The 25,796-nt window shown below is 41.2% G+C and overlaps 1 protein-coding gene across 1 annotated transcript in view; it reads right to left on the bottom strand.

Annotated features, from left to right (window-relative positions):
• Positions 1-25,796, bottom strand: part of LOC128695001 (FMRFamide receptor-like) — a 63,618-nt gene that overhangs the window by 36,509 nt on the left and 1,313 nt on the right. The window contains exons 2-3 of the mRNA XM_070091475.1: positions 20,640-21,006; positions 19,819-19,980 (exon numbers count right to left, since the gene is read on the bottom strand). Coding sequence (XP_069947576.1) covers positions 19,819-19,980; positions 20,640-21,006 — 529 coding nt within the window. The remainder of the gene's footprint in view (positions 1-19,818; positions 19,981-20,639; positions 21,007-25,796) is intronic.

Here is a 25,796-nt window from a genome sequence, read left to right as displayed (position 1 = left end):
GCAATGGTGGACAGAGTGAGGTGGACAGAAGGGCTCGTTTGGGTAGAACAAAAGTACTAGTTAGAGAGGATTTCAATCACAAGGAAGACCTGGAGCCACATGCGGAACCCGAAACATAGAGGGCTAGGATGATGGAGGTGGTACTGGAAAATCTCATGCATCAACATGTTAGGGAGACTTTCAGAGAAAGAGAAGAGGAAGAACCGGCAAGACCAGACCTTATATTCAGCTTGAGTAGTTCAGACATTTAGGACATCACATATGAAAGGCCCCCTCGGAGCTAAGTGATCACGTGGTCATGAGCTTCGAATACACTGTAGGGTTAAAAGTGGAGAGTGAAACAGCAAGAGTAGAATGGGAAAAGCTAAACTACAAGAGCGGGACTGCACAAGTATAAGGAATTTCCAGCATGAGGTACATATGGGCATCTTTACTGAAGAAACGCTTCGCCACACAGTGGCTTCATCAGTCCAGTACAAAGCAGAAAGGTGTATGAAGAGGAGGAGTTTGAGGTAATCAGTCCCTCAGCTTGGAATCGATGTGTTCAGCTCATCAATCTTGTAGAAAGTACAGCATAGCGCCGTAGAAGTGGCTTGTACACTGTAATCAGGTGAGTCGAAGCAGAAGGAGGCGGGGTCACAGTGGGAACATCCACTAGTGTAAGTAGGTCTTCATCCAAAGGTTGGACAAGTATTGAAGAATTCTTTGTATCAATATCCCATGATATTGCAACCAAAAATAGGTGAGTACACATTCAAAACACACGAAACACAACTGGTTAAATGTCTTTCGACAAAGAGTTTTAAAAATTAGTACACGACATGAGGAAGATATTGTATCCAACTAGGAAAACTGAGGAACACAGAAATGAGAATTCAAAAGACAGCTACAAGACGAAGGGGAAGAGAGAGAGGAAGAGATCACTAACTCCATGTGCTACTACAGGAGGCTGGAGGGAAGACTCGAGTTACAATATTGATGGCAAACGAACGGGAAATTCAAGTTATCACCGACTTGTATGTATGTAGTGTTCGCATCGCTATTGGGCCGTGCGGACGTGCTGCGCAGTAGCTCCTGATTGAGTTGACTTTTGCGCAGTGTTGACGTGTACTTAGCTCTGTGAAGATCTGTTTGCGCGCTCTCTACGAATTGAAGCAAGATGCCCTCCATCGAGCAACTTTACCAACAGCTTAAGGAAGAATTGAGGATAGCAAAGTTGAAGATTCGGCGACTGACCGAGGAAAACAAGAAGATTCGTAGTAGTCCTCCTGTTTTGAGTCCTCAGGTCAAGAAAGGAAACTGGTCAGTGGCTGGACAGCAGGGAACGAAGTTGACGATCAAGAAGACGAATGGAAAGATAGAAACGATGAAGAAGAAAGAGACTGCCGTGGAAACTGTTGTGGAAACATCTAATACATTCTCAGTGCTACCCGACGAATGTGAGTCGACTACTGGGAACATCACGACGAACGACACCAAGGAAGGTAAGAATATTGTTGTTGTTGGGGATAGCCAAGTTAGGTATATGGATAGGGCGTTCTGCTTGAAGGACAGGAGTAGGAGACAGAGAGTTTGCTTTCCTGGGGCTGGGATGGAGGATATTGTTAGCCGTCTGGATGACATCATGAGAGATAATGGTAGCAATCCTATTATCTGTCTCAGTGCTGGAGGCAACGATGTTGGCAGATGTAGGAGTGAAGACCTGATTAGCAGGTATAGGTCAGCAATAGAAATAATTAGGAGTAAGGGTGGGAACCCTGTCATATTTCATATGTGGTATTTTGCCAAGGAGAGGAGTTGGAAATGAATGGTTGTCCAGGGCAATTGGTGTCAATTGCTGGCTAGACAAATACTGTAAGGAAAATGCGGTAACATTCATTGACAACTGGGACCTCTTCTATGGCAGAAATGACATGTATGCCAGGGATGGGGTTCACTTATCTAGGTCTGGGGTGGTAGCACTGGCAACTGCAGTGGAGGGAGCAGTTAGGACTTTAAACTAGGAATAGTTAGTGGTATGGGTTTTGGCAGGAAAACAGTGAAGTCCCAGTGTAGTAATATTACGAGTTCTAGGGGAACTAGTAATAAGCAGAACGAGGTATATATTGAAAAGCCAGGGACTTTGGGTGATAAGGACAGTAATAGGTTTAGTAGAAAAATAGAAATGAGCAGGAAGGGTAAAGAGAAAGGAGAGTCTTTCAATGTTTATTATGCTAATTGCCGTAGTGCTAGGAATAAGATGGACGAGTTGAGATTAGTTGCTAGTGCAGGTAACATTGATGTATTTGCCTTAACTGAGACGTGGTTTAATTCAAAAAGTCGAGACATGCCTGCGGAATGTCATATTCAGGGTTTTAAATTGTTCCAAGTAGATAGAAGTATCGGGAAGGGGGGTGGGGTGGCATTGTATGTCCGAGATCGCTTGAACTGTTGCATAAAAACGGGTATTAAGTCTGAAGTAACACATACAGAGTCTGTTTGGATAGAATTTTCAGAGGGGCATGAAAAACTGATTTTAGGAGTGATATACCGTCCCCCAAACTTAGATAGGGACCAAGGGAGACTACTATGGGAGGAAATTGTTAAGGCCACAAGGCACGATAATGTAGTAATTCTAGGAGACTTTAACTTCAGTCATACTGATTGGAATTTCTTGACTGGGAATTTAGAATCATACGACTTCTTAGAAGTAGTTCAGGATTGTTTTTTGAAGCAGTTTGTGACAGAACCTACAAGGGGAAATAACCTACTTGACTTAGTTATGGCAAACAATGAATCCCTTGTTAATAATTTAGTAATTTCAGAGGAACTGGGTGCTAGCGACCACAAATCAATTACATTTAGCATTGAATGTAAGTACGATAATAGGGATAACTCAGTAACAGTCCCAGATTTTCGCTTAGCAGATTACGATGGGCTTAGAGAACACTTATCAACTGTTGACTGGGGTAACGAAGTGAGATATCAATATGACAGTTTTCTGAACACTATACATGCTGCTCAAAGAACGTTTATCCCATATAAAGAAATTAGATCAAATAGAAATGACCCAAAATGGATGAATAATAGGCTCAAATATCTACTAGGACATAAGAAAGGAATTTATAGGCGTATCAAAAGAGGTGAGGGTCATCTTATGAATCAGTATATTGACATTAAGAGGGACATTAAAAAGGGGATAAGAAAAGCTAAAAGGGACTATGAAATTAAAGTTGCTAGGGATTCTAAAACTAACCCAAAAAGTTTTTTCCAAGTCTACAGAACAAAAGTTAGAGATAAGATAGGTCCCCTTAAAAATAACTATGGGCACCTTACTGACAAAGACAATGAAATGTGCTCGATTTTTAATAATTATTTTCTCTCAGTTTTTACACAGGAAGACACTAACAATATTCCAGTAATTAATTTTTATAGTGGGCTAGAAGAAGATAAATTATGTAACATCACAGTCACTAGTGAAATGGTTGTGAAGCAGATAGACTGAAGCAAAATAAGTCGCCGGGTCCTGATGAGGTTTTTTCAAGGGTTCTTAAGGAATGCAAAATGGAACTCTGTGAACCATTAACTAATATTTTTAGTTTATCTCTTCAAACAGGTGTAGTGTCTGATATGTGGAAGATGGCTAATGTAATTCCCATTTTTAAAACAGGGGACAAGTCGTTACCGTCAAATTACCGCCCAGTAAGCCTGATCTCAAATGTAGGCAAATTACTAGAGTCAATTATAGCTGAGATTATAAGAAGCCATCTCGATAAGCATAGCTTGATTAATGATACTCAGCATGGATTCACAAGAGGCCGGTCTTGTCTAACTAATTTATTAACTTTCTTCAGTAAAGCTTTTGAGGCTGTTGACCACGATAAAGAATTTGATATTATTTACTTAGATTTTAGTAAGGCTTTTGATAGAGTTCCGCACCATAGACTGTTAAAGAAAGTGGCAGCTCATGGCATTGGGGGAAAAGTGCTCTCGTGGATCGAGTCATGGATCACTGACAGGAAGCAGAGAGTTTCCATAAATGGGGTTAAATCCGAGTGGGGATCAGTAACAAGTGGCGTTCCACAGGGATCAGTCTTGGGCCCGTTGTTGTTAATAATATATATCAATGATCTTGATGAGGGAATTACTAGTGATATGAGCAAATTCGCCGATGACACAAAGATAGGTAGGATAATTGATTCAAACGTAGATGTTATGGAACTTCAGGAGGATTTAAACAAACTCTATTCTTGGTCAGAAAAGTGGCAGATGCAGTTCAATGTAGATAAATGCAAGGTTCTGAAGCTCGGGAGTGTCCATAACCCTAGTACTTATAAGTTAAATGATGTAGAACTTAGCCATACAGATTGCGAAAAGGACTTGGGGGTTATGGTGAGCAACAACCTTAAACCAAGACAGCAATGCCTAAGCGTACGTAATAAGGCAAATAGATTACTGGGATTTATATCAAGAAGTGTAAGCAACAGAAGTCCAGAGGTTATACTGCAGCTTTATACATCATTAGTAAGGCCTCACCTAGATTATGCAGCTCAGTTCTGGTCTCCATATTACAGAATGGACATAAATTCGTTAGAAAACATTCAGCGTAGGATGACTAAATTAATAAATAGCATTAGAAATCTTCCTTATGAAGAAAGATTGAAGACTCTTAAGTTACATTCACTTGTTAGACGAAGAATGAGGGGAGACCTGATCGAAGTGTATAAGTGGAAGATAGGTATTAATAAAGGGGATATTAACAAGGGCTTGAGGATATCTCTCCAAGAGAGAACCAGCAGTAATGGATTTAAATTAGATAAGTTTAGATTTAGAAAAGACATAGGAAAGTATTGGTTTGGAAATAGGGTAGTTGATGAGTGGAAGAGTCTACCTAGTTGGGTTATTAAGGCTGGGACTTTGGGTAGTTTCAAATTTAGGTTGGATAAGTACATGAGTGGGAGGGGTTGGATTTGAGTGGGACTTTCACATCAGAGCTTATTTCTTGGGTGGCATTGAAAATTGGGTTGGGCAAATGTTTTGTTAGTGGGATGAATTGTAAAGGACCTGCCTAGTATGGGCCAACAGGCCTCCTGCAGTGTTCCTCCTTTCTTATGTTCTTATGTTCTTAACATAAGAACATAAGAATGGAGGAACACTGCAGAAGGCCTACTGCCCCACACAAGGCAGTGATCGAAGTGACCAAGATGACAAATTTCTAGATATCTGGAATGCCCTTGACGGGAAAAAAATGCCCAGTCAAATTGACTATCACAACAGAAATGGTATGAGACAAAAATCAAGCAATGGGTAGAATGTATATCGACAAAGACTGAACAAGAAATGAGCAGAAACAAGAAAAAGAGAGTGCAAAGATGCCAAAGGAGCGATGGAGGGACAAAATTCATAGAAAGGTTTGTGGAAGCAGAGCATGTAGAGAAGTGCAATGCACATCAATGTACTGACCTCCGTTCTCAAGCCCTAGTGGTTCTCTCCTCTGCCCCTCAAACATAACACAAAACATGCCATATCCCACCCTGCTCTTCCTTCACCCACAGTCCTCACCCCGTCCCGGTGAAAGAACCTTTCTCACAACTGTCCTCTCACCTCAACCCCCACACTACGCTATTCTTATACCCCAACCACCCCATCTACATCTAACATCCCGATCCTCTCCAGTGCAGGAAGGGTAAAGAGAGAGGAGGGTCATTAAAAGTTTATTACACAAATAGTCGCAGTGCTAGGAATAAGATGGGCGAGTTGAGACTAGTTGCTAGTGCAGGTAACATAGATGTATTTGCCATTACTGAGACGTGGTTTAATTCAAAAAGTCGGGACATGCCTGCAGAATGTCACATTCAGGGTTTTAAATTGTTCCAAGTAGATAGAAGTATCGGGAAGGGGGGTGGGGTGGCATTGTATGTCCGAGATCGCTTGAACTGTTGCATAAAAACGGGTATTAAGTCTGAAGTAACACATACAGAGTCTGTTTGGATAGAATTTTCAGAGGGGCATGAAAAATTAATTTTAGGAGTGATATACCGTCCCCCAAATTTAGATAGGGACCAAGGGAGACTACTATGGGAGGAAATTGTTAGGGCCACATGGCACGATAATGTAGTAATTCTAGGAGACTTTAACTTTAGTCATATTGATTGGAATTTCTTGACTGGGAATTTAGAATCATACGATTTCTTAGAAGTAGTTCAGGATTGTTTTTTGAAGCAGTTTGTGACAGAACCTACAAGGGGAAATAACCTGCTTGACTTAGTTCTGGCAAACAATGAATCCCTTGTTAATAATTTAGAAGTTTCAGAGGAACTGGGTGCTAGCGACCACAAATCAATTACATGTAGAATTGAATGGAAGTATGATAGTAGCGATAACTCAGTAGCAGTCCCAGATTTTCGCTTAGCAGATTACGATGGACTTAGAGAACACTTATCATCTGTTGACTGGGGTAACGAAGAGAGCTATCAATATGACAGTTTTCTGAACACAATACATGATGCTCAAAGAACGTTTATCCCTTATAAGGAAATTAGATCAAATAGAAATGACCCTAAATGGATGAATAATAGGCTGAAATATCTACTAGGGCATAAGAAAGGAATTTATAGGCGTATCAAAAGAGGTGAGGGTCATCTTATGAATCAGTATATTGACATTAAGAGGGACATTAAAAAGGGGATAAGAAAAGCTAAAAGGGACTATGAAATTAAAGTTGCTAGGGATTCTAAAACTAATCCAAAAAGTTTTTTCCAGGTATATAGAACAAAAGTCAGAGATAAGATAGGTATCCTTAAAAATAACTATGGGCATCTTACTGACAAAGAGAATGAAATGTGCTCGATTTTAAATAATTATTTTCTCTCGGTTTTTACACAGGAAGACACTAATAATATTCCGGTAATTAATTTTTATAGTGGATCAGAAGAAGATAAATTATGTAACATCACAGTCACTAGTGAAATGGTTGTGAAGCAGATAGACCGACTGAAGCAAAATAAGTCACCGGGTCCTGATGAGGTTTTTTCAAGGGTTCTTAAGGAATGCAAAATGGAACTCTGTGAACCATTAACTAATATTTTTAATTTATCTCTTCAAACAGGTGTAGTGTCTGATATGTGGAAGATGGCTAATGTAATTCCTATTTTTAAAACAGGGGACAAGTCGTTACCGTCAAATTATCGCCCAATAAGCCTGACCTCAATTGTAGGCAAATTACTAGAGTCAATTATAGCTGAGATTATAAGAAGCCATCTCGATAAGCATAGCTTGATTAATGATACTCAGCATGGATTCACAAGAGGCCGGTCTTGTCTAACTAATTTATTAACTTTCTTCAGTAAAGCTTTTGAGGCTGTTGACCACGATAAAGAATTTGATATTGTTTACTTAGATTTTAGTAAGGCATTTGATAGAGTTCCGCACCAAAGACTGTTGAAGAAAGTAGCAGCTCATGGCATTGGGGGAAGGGTGCTCTCGTGGATCGAGTCATGGCTCACAGACAGGAAGCAGAGAGTGTCCATAAATGGGGTTAAATCCGAGTGGGGATCAGTAACAAGTGGCGTTCCACAGGGATCAGTCTTGGGCCCGTTGAGAGTAAGACACATGTGCAACATCTGGGTATCTTTATTGTAGACGTTTCGCCATCCAGTGGCTTTATCAATACAAATTCCAGGACATAACTTGAAGACAGTAGAACTATGTACAGAAGATGAGGTAATCAGTCCCTCAACCTAGGAGTATGTGCGAACAGCACCATAGTCGTGGAGATTCTGAAGCAGAAGAAAGAATCCTGGCGCTTATATAGTAACGTCAGGTGAAGCAGACGAGGGCAAATTCACTGGTGGGCGGGATTCCCCAGTGGAAGTAGGTCCTTCCCAAAGAGATGGGTTAGTTGTTGTAGTAGTAGTTGTCGTAGTTGTGAAGGTTATGTACATGTCCTCAGAATTATGATTCCATGATGTTGCAGTGTCTGACAAGTTGTGTACGAATGGTATTTAATACCGACAAGATGAGAGTAAGACACATGTGCAACATCTGGGTATCTTTATTGTAGACGTTTCGCCATCCAGTGGCTTTATCAATACAAATTCCAGGACATAACTTGAAGACAGTAGAACTATGTACAGAAGATGAGGTAATCAGTCCCTCAACCTAGGAGTAGGTGCGAACAGCACCATGTGTCTTACTCTCATCTTGTCGGTATTAAATACCATTCGTACACAACTTGGGCCCGTTGTTGTTTATAATATATATCAATGATCTTGATGAAGGAATTGCTAGTGATATGAGCAAATTCGCCGATGACACGAAGATAGGTAGGATAATTGATTCAAACGTAGATGTTAGGGAACTTCAGGAGGATTTAGACAAACTCTACTCTTGGTCAGAAAAGTGGCAGATGCAGTTCAATGTGGATAAATGCAAGGTTCTGAAGCTCGGGAGTGTCCATAACCCTAGTACTTATAAGTTAAATAATGTAGAACTTAGCCATACAGATTGCGAAAAGGACTTGGGGGTTATGGTAAGCAGCAACCTTAAACCAAGACAGCAATGCCTAAGCGTACGTAATAAAGCAAATAGATTACTGGGATTTATATCAAGAAGTGTAAGCAACAGAAGTCCAGAGGTCATACTGCAGCTTTATACATCATTAGTAAGGCCTCACCTAGATTATGCAGCTCAATTCTGGTCTCCATATTACAGAATGGACATAAATTCGTTAGAAAACATTCAGCGTAGGATGACTAAATTAATACATAGCATTAGAAATCTTCCTTATGAAGAAAGATTGAAGACTCTTAAGTTACATTCACTTGTTAGACGAAGAATGAGGGGAGACCTGATCGAAGTGTATAAGTGGAAGATAGGTATTAATAAAGGGGATATTAACAAGGGCTTGAGGATATCTCTCCAAGAGAGAACCCGCAGTAATGGATTTAAATTAGATAAGTTTAGATTTAGAAAGGACATAGGAAAGTATTGGTTTGGAAATAGGGTAGTTGATGAGTGGAACAGTCTACCTAGTTGGGTTATTGAGGCTAGGACTTTGGGTAGTTTCAAATTTAGGTTGGATAAGTACATGAGTGGGAGGGAAATATAAACACAAATGCAGTATAATGTGATCCTTTATTGACAACGTTTCACCCACACAGTGGGCTTTCTCAAGTCACACACGGATCTACCTGGGGTTGGAAGGTACGAGAGTATTTATAGTCAGAATGTTGAGGTCAGGTGAAGAATGCTGCATCTGATGATCCACCGGGTGGGGTTATAGAGTCTTGGGTAGCTTGGCAGGGGTATTGGACAAGTTGTAGACCTTCTGCAGTGTTCTATGTTCTTATGTGGGATAGCGATGAAGAAGTTTCTTGGCGAGTGGTTCAGCTATGTTATAGAAGCCATTGTTCTGGTTGAAATTGTTGGTTATAGAGATAAGCGATGATTCCAGGATTCTTCTGTATTGAGTGTTGTCTTCTGTGGCTATAAGTCTTGAGTTTCTGTAGTTAATTAAATGGTTGTGTGAATTGCGATGTTGTACACAGGCATTCCTTGTATCGTCAGTCCTGCTTGCATATTGGTGTTCTGAAATGCGTGTTTGGAGGTCTCTTGATGTTTCGCCCACATATAATTTGTTGCAGTCATTACAAGGGATTATGTATACCCCTGCAGAGGATGGAGGCTTGTCCTGTCTACTACTGGTGATGTCCTTGATGGTCGTGGTTGTGGAGGTAGATACTTGGAATGATGTTTTGGCAAAGATGTTGGAAACATGTTTGGCAATGGAGTTGTTGGGGAGGACTATGTATCTCTTCTCGGCAGTGTCTTCTCTGGGTGTGTTGAAGATGTTTAATGCCCGCCGTCTGCAGTCTCTGATGAAGTGACTAGGATAGTGGAGTTTGGAAAATACTTGTTCAATTATAGTGCATTCTTCCTCAAGGAACTCATTGCTGCAGATTCTGAGTGCACGTAGGAAGAAGCCTATAATCACACCACGTTTGGTTTTGGTGTCGTGGTGAGAGTAGAAGTGGAGAAGATCGTTTTGGTTGGTGGGTTTTCGATAGACTTTAAAACGAAGTTCGTGGTCAGCTTTGCAGAGCAGAACATCAAGGAAAGGAAGAGTGTTGTCGACTTCTTCTTCAAGTGTGAACTGGATTGAAGGCTCGACCTGGTTGAGCTTGTCTTGGAGAGCTTGAACGTTGAAGCGTTTAGGAGTTATGAGGAGAATGTCGTCAACATAACGGAGCCAGGTGACAGACATTATTCCTTCGTCTGTCACCTGGCTCCGTTATGTTGACGACATTCTCCTCATAACTCCTAAACGCTTCAACGTTCAAGCTCTCCAAGACAAGCTCAACCAGGTCGAGCCTTCAATCCAGTTCACACTTGAAGAAGAAGTCGACAACACTCTTCCTTTCCTTGATGTTCTGCTCTGCAAAGCTGACCACGAACTTCGTTTTAAAGTCTATCGAAAACCCACCAACCAAAACGATCTTCTCCACTTCTACTCTCACCACGACACCAAAACCAAACGTGGTGTGATTATAGGCTTCTTCCTACGTGCACTCAGAATCTGCAGCAATGAGTTCCTTGAGGAAGAATGCACTATAATTGAACAAGTATTTTCCAAACTCCACTATCCTAGTCACTTCATCAGAGACTGCAGACGGCGGGCATTAAACATCTTCAACACACCCAGAGAAGACACTGCCGAGAAGAGATACATAGTCCTCCCCAACAACTCCATTGCCAAACATGTTTCCAACATCTTTGCCAAAACATCATTCCAAGTATCTACCTCCACAACCACGACCATCAAGGACATCACCAGTAGTAGACAGGACAAGCCTCCATCCTCTGCAGGGGTATACATAATCCCTTGTAATGACTGCAACAAATTATATGTGGGCGAAACATCAAGAGACCTCCAAACACGCATTTCAGAACACCAATATGCAAGCAGGACTGACGATACAAGGAATGCCTGTGTACAACATCGCAATTCACACAACCATTTAATTAACTACAGAAACTCAAGACTTATAGCCACAGAAGACAACACTCAATACAGAAGAATCCTGGAATCATCGCTTATCTCTATAACCAACAATTTCAACCAGAACAATGGCTTCTATAACATAGCTGAACCACTCGCCAAGAAACTTCTTCATCGCTATCCCACATAAGAACATAGAACACTGCAGAAGGTCTACAACTTGTCCAATACCCCTGCCAAGCTACCCAAGACTCTATAACCCCACCCGGTGGATCATCAGATGCAGCATTCTTCACCTGACCTCAACATTCTGGCTATAAATACTCACGTACCTTCCAACCCCAGGTAGATCCGTGTGTGACTTGAGAAAGCCCACTGTGTGGGTGAAACGTTGTCAATAAAGGATCACATTATACTGCATTTGTGTTTATATTTCCATTGTGTCGGTATTTTATACCATTTATTACCATGAGTGGGAGGGGTTGGATTTGAGTGGGACTTGCACATCGGAGCTTGTTTCTTGGGTGGCATTGAAAATTGGGTTGGGCAAATGTTTTGTTAGTGGGATGAATTGTAAAGGACCTGCCTAGTATGGGCCAACAGGCCTGCTGCAGTGTTCCTCCTTTCTTATGTTCTTATGTTCTTTAACACTTATCTCTACCCACGTCAACCCCTCTTGTCTCATGTGCAAGAACCAAAAAATTAAGAACCCAAGAACCACTACACACAGAAAGGAAGGTGAAAGTATGGCACACAAAAGCAGTTGGAATAACAAATAAGCATGATGAATGGAACAAATGAATGGCGACATTATAGAAAAGACAGGAAAAACAAAGGGAACAGAGGAACGAGTAGCACTGGTAATCAGAAGCAACTAAGGGAAGGCAGGCGGCTACACAGTAGGTCCACTCAAAACCTGTGGTTCCAAGGTGGTGATAGCAGTGATGTACAATATTTCAATAAGCAGCACAATATAAAGACAAGGATACGACAAAATTAACAGAGCAGTGGTAGATATATTAGATGAGTTGGCCAGAAGAGCCCACATGAACACTTTAAATTTTCTTTGTATGGGAGACTCGATCCACAAGGAGGTAGACTGGGAGAACCAAAAACTACACAGTGACCCAGAAACATAGAGGGCTAAGATGCCTGAGATGGTACAGGAGAATTATATACACCAACATTTTCGGGACACAGCCAGAAATAAAGAGAGAGAGAGAGAGAGAGAGAGAGAGAGAGAGAGAGAGAGAGAGAGAGAGAGAGAGAGAGAAAGAGAGATGATGATGATGAACCAGCAAGCCTGATCCTTGTATTCACCCTGAGTGATACTGACATAGGAGATACTGAAAATGAATGCTAGTACCAGATGGACCTGAGTTTCGAATACTTAGTGAAAACAAACTTGGATTATTATTATTATTATAATCAAGGGGGAAGCGCTAAACCCGGAGGATTATACAGCGCCTGGGGGGGGGGGATATGTGGAAGGCATTCAGGCTTAATTCGGGGAACTGGAGCACAGATCCAATTCCCTAAATCAAGAGCCCCTCACCAACATCAAGGAACCTTCCTTGAGGGGAACAAACTTGGAGAAAGAAGCAGCACAGTGAGAACAAGACAAAACATGTTTTAAAATATGAGTGTTTGCAGGTACCAAGAAATTCCTAAATGAGCAGCAACTGAAAAGGGAACTGTAAGGTAAGACAGCAAATGAGATGTAGTATGTGGCTGGAAATTGCCAGGAGGCAAAGAGGAAATTCATACCCTAGAGCAAAAGAAGAAAAGGGAAAACCAGAGTGAGCCAATGATTCTTCCTGAGGTGCAGAGAGGCTAAAGATAGAGAATGGAAACAATACAGAAAACAAAGAATGGAAACAATACAGAAAACAAAGAATGGAAACAATAAAGAAAACAGAGAAATCAGAAATACTCAGTAGATTTTATTCGACTCCAGTTAAAGACTTTTACAAAGTGGTAAAAGACAGTTGGCGTCTCAGATTTTAGGAACTTCGTGTAATTAATGTTACTCCGTAAATGTCTCTAACCAGTTGGTCAGGAGGTGAGGGTCTTCCTAGAAAAGTTTACGTTGACTGTCTTAAACTTCAAAAACTTCCATTATGAGAGGTTCCTACTTACAAAGATAAAATAGTGGCCTGCATGGCCACCTATTGTAATAGTAATAGTCAGATATCAGCAAAGGAGACTGACTTTTCAATGAAAGTCGTAACCTTCAGAGATACAGGCACCTACTGCTCCCTTGTACGAGAGGGAAAACTTCCCAACCCCCTACACAAAAGTTTTGTTAGGAACAAATACTTCACAGGTTACTGTTGGCGTGTCAGGTGAATTTACTATGAACGAGGCACTATTCTTAATATGTAACGAAGTCCTCTTTTCCAAGAGACTGTCCTGATTCTGTGGTCACTCTTAAAAGCTCGACACCTGAACCTGTTCCAGTTATGTTGGTGAGAATGCTATCTTTACCTTGGGAGACTCCGACCTTGGTTTAGGCAAGCTGTTTTACAATGGCAGCTGGCCAAGTCCTTGTAAATCATGGCTAACTATTCTTGGGTAGCAGGACTACCAGACGACCCTGATTCCATACCCGACGGATCGACGTACAGGGAAGAGCAGTAAAGAAACCCTCCTTTTTAATGTTTTAAGTCGGCAGCTGTGAAGCTGACGCCTGATAGGTTAGTTGTTCCTAAATGGATTAGGTCCCAGATATTGAGAATAGCCCATAATTCATCTAAGAGTGGAAATTTAGGTATTACCAAAACCTTATTCCGTATTTCTAAACGTGTTTATTGTTCATATTCAAAACAGGGAGTCCGGGGCTATATCAGGTCCTGTCGAGAGTGTCAGCTGGTTGGAAAACCTGGACATTACATCAATTCTGCACCACTAAGTCTCCAATCAGCTGATGGAGACTCTTTATTGCCTGATCATAGACTGTGTGGAGACTACATAAAGCCAAATCAGGTAACCAGTATATCTTTACAATCTTAGAGTAAACCTCCAGGCATCCTTAGGCAGCGCCTAAGAATAGTATTAATACCAAGGCAGTTTTTAAAGCCCTCATTAGATTTATTTTCCAAGTATTGTTCAAAGCGATCAAGCTACAGATTTTACTAAACAACACTTTCACGAGGTATTGAACCGCTTAAGCATAAATAGTTGATTTTCACAGCCTATGATTTTCAATTTCAAGAGGTTCGGGAAAGATTCCACCAGACATTGAAAACCGTAATGTGATCTTATTTCCTGTGTTTTCCTACAAACTGGGATGATTCCTTGGCTTTACTGCTCTTTGCTAAAAGACAAATCGTGCAGGAATCAGAAGAGTGCAATCCTTTCGATCTGACAATTGGTCAAAATGTAAGAGGACTTCTGAAGGTGCTCAGTGATGGTTGTCTGGGAAAAGACATTTTAAATAAGGTTCTTTACTATTCTAAGGCAAAATTATGTCTAGTGCATCAGATGGCTGAGGCTAATTTTTAGAAAGCTCAGGACGGCATGAAACAGAGGTCTGACAAAGGCATCTAAGTTCCGCCGTTTAGCAGTGGATAAAAAAGGATAATCCAGGAACCTATATTGGGTCACTCTTTAACCAAAGGCTATGTTTACTGGCTTCATGCAGGGCTGAAAAATATTCAATCCTTAATTATTTGGCAGTGCCTCTTGATACGCCTGAACTGGGTAAACTACCACTTCAGTCAAATTAAAAAAAATCATCTCATACCCCAATAATGACACTGTCTTCTGTACGTCCAGATTGAGCTTGACACCTTGCAAGAAGTCCCGGAAGTGCAAATAAGATTACCTAACTCAACTTTGCTTAAGAATCCTCGTCCTTGTATGTCGGGACTCGCAGAAACACCATCTGCAGTCCTATCCTGACAAACTTTCAGATACTCTGAAGTATGCAATCTTATCTTTCACGATGTAGTTGTGGGCACAGCTACACCTACTGAACCCTCTCCCTACATTAGTAATACAAACAAGCAGAGACTACTACAACAGGAGATAATTTGTATTTTAATGGAACATGGGTTAGTAGGATGTTCATGTTTGTGAGTTTCGCCTTCCATCCTTGTGAAGAAACCCAGTGGTGGGGTTCAGATGTATATTGTCTATTGGAAATTGCCCATTATGTACAAAGTTGTGGATTTGGTTTGTAATGCCAAATCTGTCTCCAAATTAGAACGCCCTCAAGGGGGACTATCAAGTCCCTTTAACTGACAAGGGTCAAGGAAATCTCTGCCTTTGTCATTCCTCGAAACCATTACCAATATAGTGTAACTCTCCGGCCACATTAAAAAACTGATTTATTTTACTATATAATGGCTAGAAATCACTAAAGCTTACCTGGATAATTGAATTTGTAGTTTCTGACACCTGGGATGCAAATATTTCCTTATTTTAAGGTTTTCTAATTAGGTTTAGGTAATATAATTTAACAGTGAACCGCAGTAAGCCATTTTGGCCAATTTTCAATCACTTTTCAAGGTCATGACGTCGGGAAGAAGAAGGTGTCACCTAAAACAGCTGTCATCCAACATAATCCATCCAGACAGCTGCCATCCAACATAATACATTCCCCAAGGATAAAAAATCTACAAACATTTCTAGGGTTGATAGGGTTTCATAATAAATTTTGCCGTAATTTGGCTGATCTGTGGCCACTTTAACCACCCTTACTAGTAAAAGAAAAAATCAGCTTTATATTGTGTGCACAGGACCAAGAAGCACTTCAGAAACTAAAAGATTACTGTGTAAAGCTCCTGTATTCTTATCACCAGATTATTCAAGCCTATTTTTCTTACAGGTGAATACCTGTGATCAGAGTGTTGGCACAGCTTTATATCAGGGATCTTGGGAGGGAGTCCTCATCTAGTTGCCTACTTCTCAGCTAGGTTAAAGCCTTACCACTGCACTTTCTCCTAACAAAGGAGCCCCTGGCTCTGGTCTTAGTTCTGGAACACTTTTTTTTTTCTTACACAGGGTTTGACAAGGTTAAGGATCCCTAGCTTTATTGACAAGCTATTTACAGGTTAAGGATTCCTAACTTTACTGGCAAGCTAAGAGCTGTTACCTGCATCAGCTCATTTGAAAGAGTTTTTATTGTTATGAGACATACAAGTAGGGAACAGGATGAAGTTGGAGCCATCTGTGGGCCAGCATTTTCATTTGATCAACTGACTTTATCTCGTTGACATCATTATGCTGTACGAATGTGTTCCATACTCGAGTCATCCTGGGTATATATGATCTCAGATGGAGTGATGTTCTGGAGAAGGGTACAGCCAGAGTAAAGTTGCTGCTTTCTGCCCGTCTTGTGGCATAAAAGCTTGTTTCACGCTGTCCTCGAAGTGGATCCAAGTGTGGTACTTTGACAATATTGGCCTTGTACATAACAGTAAGGCCACCCACATCCCTCCTATGTTGAAGGCTCTGATGAAATGACATATCTATCCTCTCATATGGTTTACTGTAGGTATGCAGTGACCATAATCCGCTGACATACCTGATCTCTATGTTGAATAGAAACACCCATCTTATGCTCTGGGACTTCCAACTCCAACAATATAATATTTCGATTAAGTACATGTCTGGTGGGGAACGCACTCTCCACAGCCTGATAGTTAGGATATCACGAAATATATCAATTTTATTACTGGTTAGTACTCGGGTAATGGGAAGCTTCAAACTCTTTTTTTTCCATTATTGTGGGATCTATATACTTTAATAGAAATACTTTTTTCAACACAGTTTTTTTGTTGTTTTGTGAGGGAACACATTGCTACCAACCGCAAGTGTCCTACTGTCCCACTCTGTGGCAGTGACTGACTTCAAACTGTTAGCCAGTTTTTCCATTAATTTATACCAATGATAGCACGCTACCTACTTAAGGGATATAATTCTCCCAACTCTTATGGTACTCTGTGGGTTGAGCTGAGTGGAGTATGTTACAGTTTATTCGGCGGTCATGCCCTCTACACCAGCCAAACTGCCATTTAGGCTGGAACGGTATATTTACTAGCCCTGCTGCTCTGGTAGACTGTTCAATTCAAGCATAAATCAATAAGAAGAGAGCTTTCTTCCCAGCAGAGTTGAGGCTACGCTTCCCTACCTGGCTGGGTGGCACACACTCACTAACATTGGATGTCATTGATGTCATTATTGTGACTCTTATTATTAATGTTGTCATTTATGTAACCGGTAGTGTAAAACATTTCTACGCTTTACGTCGAAAGCAATACTTTCACTGGTAGCTTTGGTGGAATTAGGGCCTCTAGTGCTCTCTTGCAAGTAGCCTCCAGTGACTTCTTGCAGGGTCATCCAGTGCCTTCTTGCAGGGGCGGTCAGGAAGTGTTTCTTCTGTGTCATGGTGGTCAGGAACTGTTTTTTTCTGTGTCAGGGTGGTCAGGAAGTGTTTCCTCTGAGTCAGGGTGGTCAGCAAGTGTGTCTTCTGTGTCAGGGTGGTCAGAAAGTGTTTCTTCTGTGTCAGGGTGGTCAGAAAGTGTTTCTTCTGTGTCAGGGTGGTCAGGAAGTGTTTCCTCTGTGTCAGGGTGGTCAGGAAGTGTTTCTTCTGTGTCAGGGTGGTCAGGAAGTGTTTCTTCTGTGTCAGGGTGGTCAGGAAGTGTTTCTTCTGTGTCAGGGTGGTCAGGAAGTGTTTCCTCTGTGTCAGGGTGGTCAGGAAGTGTTTCCTCTGAGTCAGGGTGGTCAGGAAGTGTTTCTTCTGTGTCAGGGTGGTCAGGAAGTGTTTCTTCTGTGTCAGGGTGGTCAGAAAGTGTGTCTTCTGTGTCAGGGTGGTCAGGAAGTGTTTCTTCTGTGTCAGGGTGGTCAGCAAGTGTGTCTTCTGTGTCAGGGTGGTCAGGAAGTGTTTCTTCTGTGTCAGGGTGGTCAGGAAGTGTTTCTTCTGTGTCAGGGTGGTCAGGAAGTGTTTCTTCTGTGTCAGGGTGGTCAGGAAGTGTTTCTTCTGTGTCAGGGTGGTCAGGAAGTGTTTCTTCTGTGTCAGGGTGGTCAGGAAGTGTTTCTTCTGTGTCAGGGTGGTCAGGAAATGTTTCTTCTGTGTCAGGGTGGTCAGGAAGTGTTTCCTCTGAGTCAGGGTGGTCAGCAAGTGTGTCTTCTGTGTCAGGGTGGTCAGGAAGTGTTTCCTCTGTGTCAGGGTGGTCAGCAAGTGTGTCTTCTGTGTCAGGGTGGTCAGGAAGTGTTTCTTCTGTGTCAGGGTGGTCAGAAAGTGTTTCTTCTTTGTCAGGGTGGTCAGGAAGTGTTTCCTCTGTGTCAGGGTGGTCAGAAAGTGTTTCTTCTTTGTCAGGGTGGTCAGCAAGTGTGTCTTCTGTGTCAGGGTGGTCAGAAAGTGTTTCTTCTGTGTCAGGGTGGTCAGAAAGTGTTTCTTCTTTGTCAGGGTGGTCAGGAAGTGTTTCCTCTGTGTCAGGGTGGTCAGAAAGTGTTTCTTCTCTGTCAGGGTGGTCAGGAAGTGTTTCTTCTGTGTCAGGGTGGTCAGGAAGTGTTTCTTCTGTGTCAGGGTGGTCAGGAAGTGTTTCTTCTGTGTCAGGGTGGTCAGGAAGTGTTTCCTCTGTGTCAGGGTGGTCAGCAAGTGTGTCTTCTGTGTCAGGGTGGTCAGGAAGTGTTTCTTCTGTGTCAGGGTGGTCAGGAAGTGTTTCCTCTGTGTCAGGGTGGTCAGAAAGTGTGTCTTCTGTGTCAGGGTGGTCAGAAAGTGTGTCTTCTGTGTCAGGGTGGTCAGAAAGTGTTTCTTCTGTGTCAGGGTGGTCAGAAAGTGTTTCTTCTCTGTCAGGGTGGTCAGAAAGTGTTTCTTCTTTGTCAGGGTGGTCAGGAAGTGTTTCCTCTGTGTCAGGGTGGTCAGAAAGTGTTTCTTCTGTGTCAGGGTGGTCAGAAAGTGTTTCTTCTCTGTCAGGGTGGTCAGAAAGTGTTTCTTCTTTGTCAGGGTGGTCAGGAAGTGTTTCTTCTGTGTCAGGGTGGTCAGAAAGTGTGTCTTCTGTGTCAGGGTGGTCAGGAAGTGTTTCCTCTGTGTCAGGGTGGTCAGCAAGTGTGTCTTCTGTGTCAGGGTGGTCAGGAAGTGTTTCTTCTGTGTCAGGGTGGTCAGGAAGTGTTTCCTCTGTGTCAGGGTGGTCAGAAAGTGTGTCTTCTGTGTCAGGGTGGTCAGAAAGTGTGTCTTCTGTGTCAGGGTGGTCAGAAAGTGTTTCTTCTGTGTCAGGGTGGTCAGAAAGTGTTTCTTCTCTGTCAAGGTGGTCAGAAAGTGTTTCTTCTTTGTCAGGGTGGTCAGGAAGTGTTTCCTCTGTGTCAGGGTGGTCAGAAAGTGCTTCTTCTCTGTCAGGGTGGTCAGGAAGTGTTTCCTCTGTGTCAGGGTGGTCAGGAAGTGTTTCTTCTGTGTCAGGGTGGTCAGAAAGTGTTTCTTCTGTGTCAGGGTGGTCAGGAAGTGTTTCTTCTGTGTCAGGGTGGTCAGAAAGTGTTTCTTCTGTGTCAGGGTGGTCAGGAAGTGTTTCTTCTGTGTCAGGGTGGTCAGGAAGTGTTTCTTCTGTGTCAGGGTGGTCAGGAAGTGTTTCTTCTGTGTCAGGGTGGTCAGGAAGTGTTTCCTCTGTGTCAGGGTGGTCAGGAAGTGTTTCTTCTATGTCAGGGTGGTCAGGAAGTGTTTCTTCAGTGTCAGGGTGGTCAGAAAGTGTTTCTTCTGTGTCACTCTAGTGGTGGGGTCAGGCTCTATACATAGTTTTAAGTGGCTAAGATAGAGCTGGAGCCAGGAGCTATGTCTACACCCCAGCAACTATATATAGGGTAATACATATAAGAGATAACACACACACATACACACGCACCTCTCTGTAGATGAAGAAGTTGAAGACCATCAGACTGAGGAAGGGCACCAGATACATCACAATCAGGTACATCCACATGATGTACAGCTGAACGTAGTATTTATTTTGCCTTAACTCTGACGCTACCACAATAACAAATAATTCGTCCATCACGTAGCACTCCTGTTGATGAAAGGTAGATCTATTATTATTATTATTATTATTATTATTATTATTATTATTATTATTATTATTATTATTATTATTATTATTATTATTATTATTATTATTGTTATTATTATTATTAATAATATTATTATTATTATTGTTATTATTATTATTATTATTATTATTATTATTATTATTATTATTATTATTATTATTATTATTATTATTGTTATTATTATTATTAATAATATTATTATTATTATTGTTATTATTATTATTATTATTATTATTATTATTATTATTATTATTATTATTATTATTATTATTATTATTATTGTTATTATTATTATTATTATTATTATTATTATTATTATTATTATTATTATTATTATTATTGTTATTATTATTATTATTATTATTATTATTATTATTATTATTATTATTATTATTATTATTATTATTATTGTTATTATTATTATTATTATTATTATTATTATTATTATTATTGTTATTATTATTATTATTATTATTTTTATTATTATTATTATTATTATTATTATTATTATTATTAATATTATTATTATTTGTTTGGTATATTTATATTATTTTAATTTTCACAAAAATACAGTAAATCCTTATGGGTGTCTGAACTCAGGTTACAAGAAGTGTCATACCTGATAAGAAACTTCCCAAAACCTGGGAATATTATAAATGATGGAGAAGAAAGCCACGCTTAAAACGTAGATTTTTGCACGTCCGTAGGTGCACAGGGAGCGTGCTCGCAGCGGCCGGCAAACCGCGATGTACCGCTCTACCGTCACTGTGACTGTCATGTAGACTGAGCCAGTCTGGGCCATGAGAGCGAGGGGAAAGACAAATGGAGTGACTCGTTGGAAGACGCCTTCTGTGTACCAAGCCATGGTCTTGGTGTACTCGCCGATTTCGGTGAGACCGAACATCAGTATCGAGGTGGTGGTGACGATCATGTCGAAGGTGGTGAGACCAATCAGGCAGCAGTTGATGGAAGAACGCATCTTCGGTCTGAGGAGAGAAGAAGGTGCTAGATCAGACTGAACATGAGACTTGATGTTATGTGGTTATTACCTTGTAGGTCTCTGGAGGGTATGAGGAACATGCTTAGGTCTTAAAAGAGAGCAATCATGGGTCTGGAGAAAAATAAGCCGTCGATCTGACGAAACCACCTTGGATGGTGTACAGAACAGCCTTGGCCATGTAGAGAGAGAATATGGTGTAAATAACAGACATTGTTCTGCAATGAGAACAATATGGAAGGATCAGTCTTGGGTCAGTAGAGACTAATGAGTCCTGGGTCAGGATTCATGTTAATCCCTCTGGAATCTTAACAAATGAAACGTTTCGCCTGCACAGCAGACTTCTGTCGAATACTGAGGTCACTTTTATACTGAAGAGAGTGAAAGCAATGTAGAGCAAATTTTAAGATGTTCAGTCCCATAACTTTTCCTTAGTCTTAACTGAAGGTGTTTGTTCATTTAGTCTTGATATTGTAGACTTTTATTAGTCCTTTGACCATCATTAATAATAATAATAATAATATCTTTATTTCTACAAGTACATGTACAAGGTATATAGGCCTAGCTGACATTAATGACATACTACTACATTGGAACCTCGGTACTTGAACAGCTCCCTACTAGAACAATTCGGTATTCGAACGCTTTGTTCTGTCAAAAAATCGCTCGGTAGTCGACCGTTTGCTCGCCATTCGACCAAACAAACACGACCTGCCAGAACTTCGCTGTAAACTATTTCGTGTTTCTTCGCATTATTTTGATGTCTTTTTTTATATTATTTGTAAAAATAAAATAAGTCACCATGGGGCCTAAGAAAATAAGTGATAACAGTCAACAAAAAAAGAAAATTGGTTGAGAAAAATTTGCTCGGTACTCGAACAGCTTTCTGGAACGAATTAAGTTCGAGTTCCCAATATTCACTGTATATAGAAAGCCGTTTCTTATGCAGAGCATTTCGGGCAAATTAGGTCACTTTTGCCCCGTGATGTGACCGACACCAATCGAATAACGCCCAGGTACCCATTTTACTGGTGGGTGAACATGGACAACCGGTTAAAGAAAGTGCCCATTGCCCAATGTTTCAACCCTCGCCAGGAATCGAACCCTGACACTCACAGTGTGAAGTGAGAGCTTTTACCACCAGGCCACGGGCCACCGATCAAAGTTGTTCAGTCCCTAAGTCTAATGCCGGAGGAACGAGGATGGAGAGTCAGATACTAGAGCCAGAGGTGAGGTGTAGCAACATGAACTATGGAAATATAAAATAATCCCGCGTCTGACCAGAGCACGGGTTGTGGGGATCGTTTTTATTACATTAATTGGGAAGTGCCAAACCCATAAGGGAATGGAAGCTAGGAGTCACTAGCTGTATAGAAAAGAGCTGAACTAAGCACGATAATCACAGTAGGTGATGTGAAGCACGCTACACAGTCGACACAGTCAACACGATCGACACGGTCGACACAACACAGTCAACACAGTCAACACAGTCAACACGGTCGACACGGTCGACACACCCTCAAAGTACAATTCACAACACGAACATCACAGACTGTGATAAGTGACAAGTGAGAACTTATATACAATGTGCAGTGACTGTGTACATTGCTAAATTATAAAACCTCCAGTGATGTATCGGTGACGTCACTCAACTGGATGATGGGTAAGGTATTTAATATCACTGATCAGGATTGTGTTCACTCTTAGTGATGTCAAGAGTTTGGAATTCCACCCGATGGCGTCAAATTCATTTACCAGAATAATAATATCAAAGAATTTAATGTAATATATAATTGAAAATCAAATATGGAGTTGCATGACTCAAACAGATTTCTGCGAGACAATCAGCAATTTTACATATAAATGGAAAACTAAATTAAAAGAAAGGGAAAATTGTGATTTTCGTCTGATTTTGCAAGTTAACTGTAGAATCACTGACACTAAGATTATGTTTATGTTTAAAATGAATGCTCGATTAGGTTGGCACAAGAGTCAAATTTGATCTTTAAACATATCATTTAATGTTTGTAATTACCACTCGAGATGGATTGTGGTCAGTCATTTTCCTGAACAGTTCCGTTTTGTGAAGAAACATAAGTGACTTAATAAACATGACGGTCATGCATTGTACAACCTGAGTGATGGGTTATATAACCTTGACCCTTACTGAGTTAAACCAGTTGTGCAAAATCTCAAGCAAGAATGTTTAAGAAAACCTCTAGACTGTTTATTATGCAACGTTACCCCTAAAATGTCTTAGGCAGGACAAATTTGCAATAAACTATCATCTTCCCAGTCTTTTCGCCACTTTTCTTGCGTTGTACCTTACATTAATCCGTTTTACTGTGTAAAGAAGTTATGCAACAATGGGTGAAGTAATGGCTTATAATAGTAACAAGATGAATTAAGACACAGCTGCAACACTGAGGTACCTTTGTTACGAATAGTTAACGCCAGTCAGTTGTTTATCAGTTCAATACAGACGTTAATATTTCAGATAACTTCTGTACTGAACTGATAAAGTCATTGGCTGGACAAACGTCTAAGTAATGAAGACACTCAGGTACTGTTTATACTACAGTCATCGGTAGTGGAAGAAATCAGTTTACCACATTTTACTTTAGACGGGATAGTTGAAGGAATCTACCCTCAATTTTTTTTGGCATTTTTCACTATAACAATGGAGTGATCATGTTGCTATGTGTTTAAAATTTTGATATCAAATGTTTAAGTAGTTTGCATAAATACTTAACAAAAAGTTCTTAACAGTATTATCAGTTCTTAATAAACTGACGCCAATTCACTCCGAATAATACTGGCGCAACAGCTGTGAATATAAGCGACGATATTAATGTATATATTTCGATAATCTAACTGTAGTTTACGATGGTAGGGAGTACCCAAGTTTCTATACCTGCCAGCTCTGCCGTTTACGATGGTAGGGAGTACCCAGGTATCTATACCTGCCAGCTCTGCCGTTTATGATGGTAGGGAGTACCCAGGTATCTATACCTGCCAGCTCTGCCGTTTACGATGGTAGGGAGTACCCAGGTATCTATACCTACCAGCCCTGTCCTTTACGATGGTAGGGAGTACCCAGGTATCTATACCTGGCAGCCATGTCGTTTATGATGGTAGGGAGTACCCAGGTATCTATACCTATCAGCCCTGCCGTTTATGATGGAAGGGAGAACCCAGGCATCTGTACCTACCAGCCTTGCCGTTTATGATGGTAGGGAGTACCCAGGTATCTATACCTGGTAGCCCTGCCGTTTATGATGGTAGGGAGTACCCAAGTATCTATACCTGGCAGCCCTGCCGTTTATGATGGCATGAAGTACCTAGGTATCTATACCTGACAGCATTGCACACACACACACACACACACACACACACACACACACACACATAAGCACACACACACACACATAAGCACACACACACACACACACACACACACACACACACACACACACACACACACACACACACACACACACACACACGCACACGCACTCACACACACACACACACACAGGCACACACACACACACACACAAACACACACACACACATACACACACATGCATCGACATGTTAGAGACACTACCAGAGAGAGAGAGAGAGGAGAGGATGAACCAGCAAGACTGGACTTTGTATTCACCTTGAGTAGCTCTGACATCGAGGATATCATGTATGAAAGGCCCCTGGGAGCTAGTGATCATGTGGTTCTGTGCTTCGTCTACATAGTTGAGTTTCAAGTGGAGAGAGTAGCAGGAATAGGTTGGGAAAAATCAAACTACAAATGGGGGAACAACTCAGGCTTGAGGAACTTCTTTCAAGACATTCAGTGGGAGAGGGAACTGACAGGAAAACCAGTACAAGAAATGATGGACTATTTTTTATTATTTTTATTATCACACTGGCCGATTCCCACCAAGGAAGGGTGCCCCGAAAAAGAAAAACTTTCACCATCATTCACTCCATCACTGTCTTGCCAGAAGGGTGCTTTACACTACAGTTTTTAAACTGCAACATTAACACCCCTCCTTCAGAGTGCAGGCACTGTACTTCCCATCTCCAGGACTCAAGTCCGGCCTGTCGGTTTCCCTGAACCCCTTCATAAATGTTACTTTGCTCACACTCCAACAGCACATCAAGTATTAAAAACCATTGTCTCCATTCACTCCTATCAAACACGCTCACGCATGCCTGCTGGAATTCCAAGCCCCTCGCACACAAAACCTCCTTTACCCCCTCCCTCCAACCTTTCCTAGGCCGACCCCTACCCGGCCTTCCTTCCACTACAGACTGATACACTCTTGAAGTCATTCTGTTTCTCTCCATTCTCTCTACATGGCCGAACCACCTCAACAACCCTTCCTCAACCCTCTGGACAACAGTTTTGGTAATCCCGCACTTCCTCCTAACTTCCAAACTACGAATTCTCTGCATTATATTCACACCACACATTGCCCTCAGACATGACATCTCCACTGCCTCCAGCCTTCTCCTCGCTGCAACATTCATCACCCATGCTTCACACCCATACAAGAGCGTTGGTAAAACTATACTCTCATACATTCCCCTCTTTGCCTCCAAGGACAAAGTTCTTTGTCTCCACAGACTCCTAAGTGCACCACTCACCCTTTTCCCCTCATCAATTCTATGATTCACCTCATCTTTCATAGACCCATCCGCTGACACGTCCACTCCCAAATATCTGAATACATTCACCTCCTCCATACTCTCTCCCTCCAGTCTGATATCCAATCTTTC

This window comes from Cherax quadricarinatus, chromosome 35 (genome assembly GCF_038502225.1).
Source record: "Cherax quadricarinatus isolate ZL_2023a chromosome 35, ASM3850222v1, whole genome shotgun sequence".
In the NCBI taxonomy this organism is placed as follows: Eukaryota; Metazoa; Arthropoda; class Malacostraca; order Decapoda; family Parastacidae; genus Cherax; species Cherax quadricarinatus.
The sequence above is the reverse complement of the archived record's forward strand: the minus strand, read 5'-3'. Positions and strand labels throughout refer to the sequence as shown.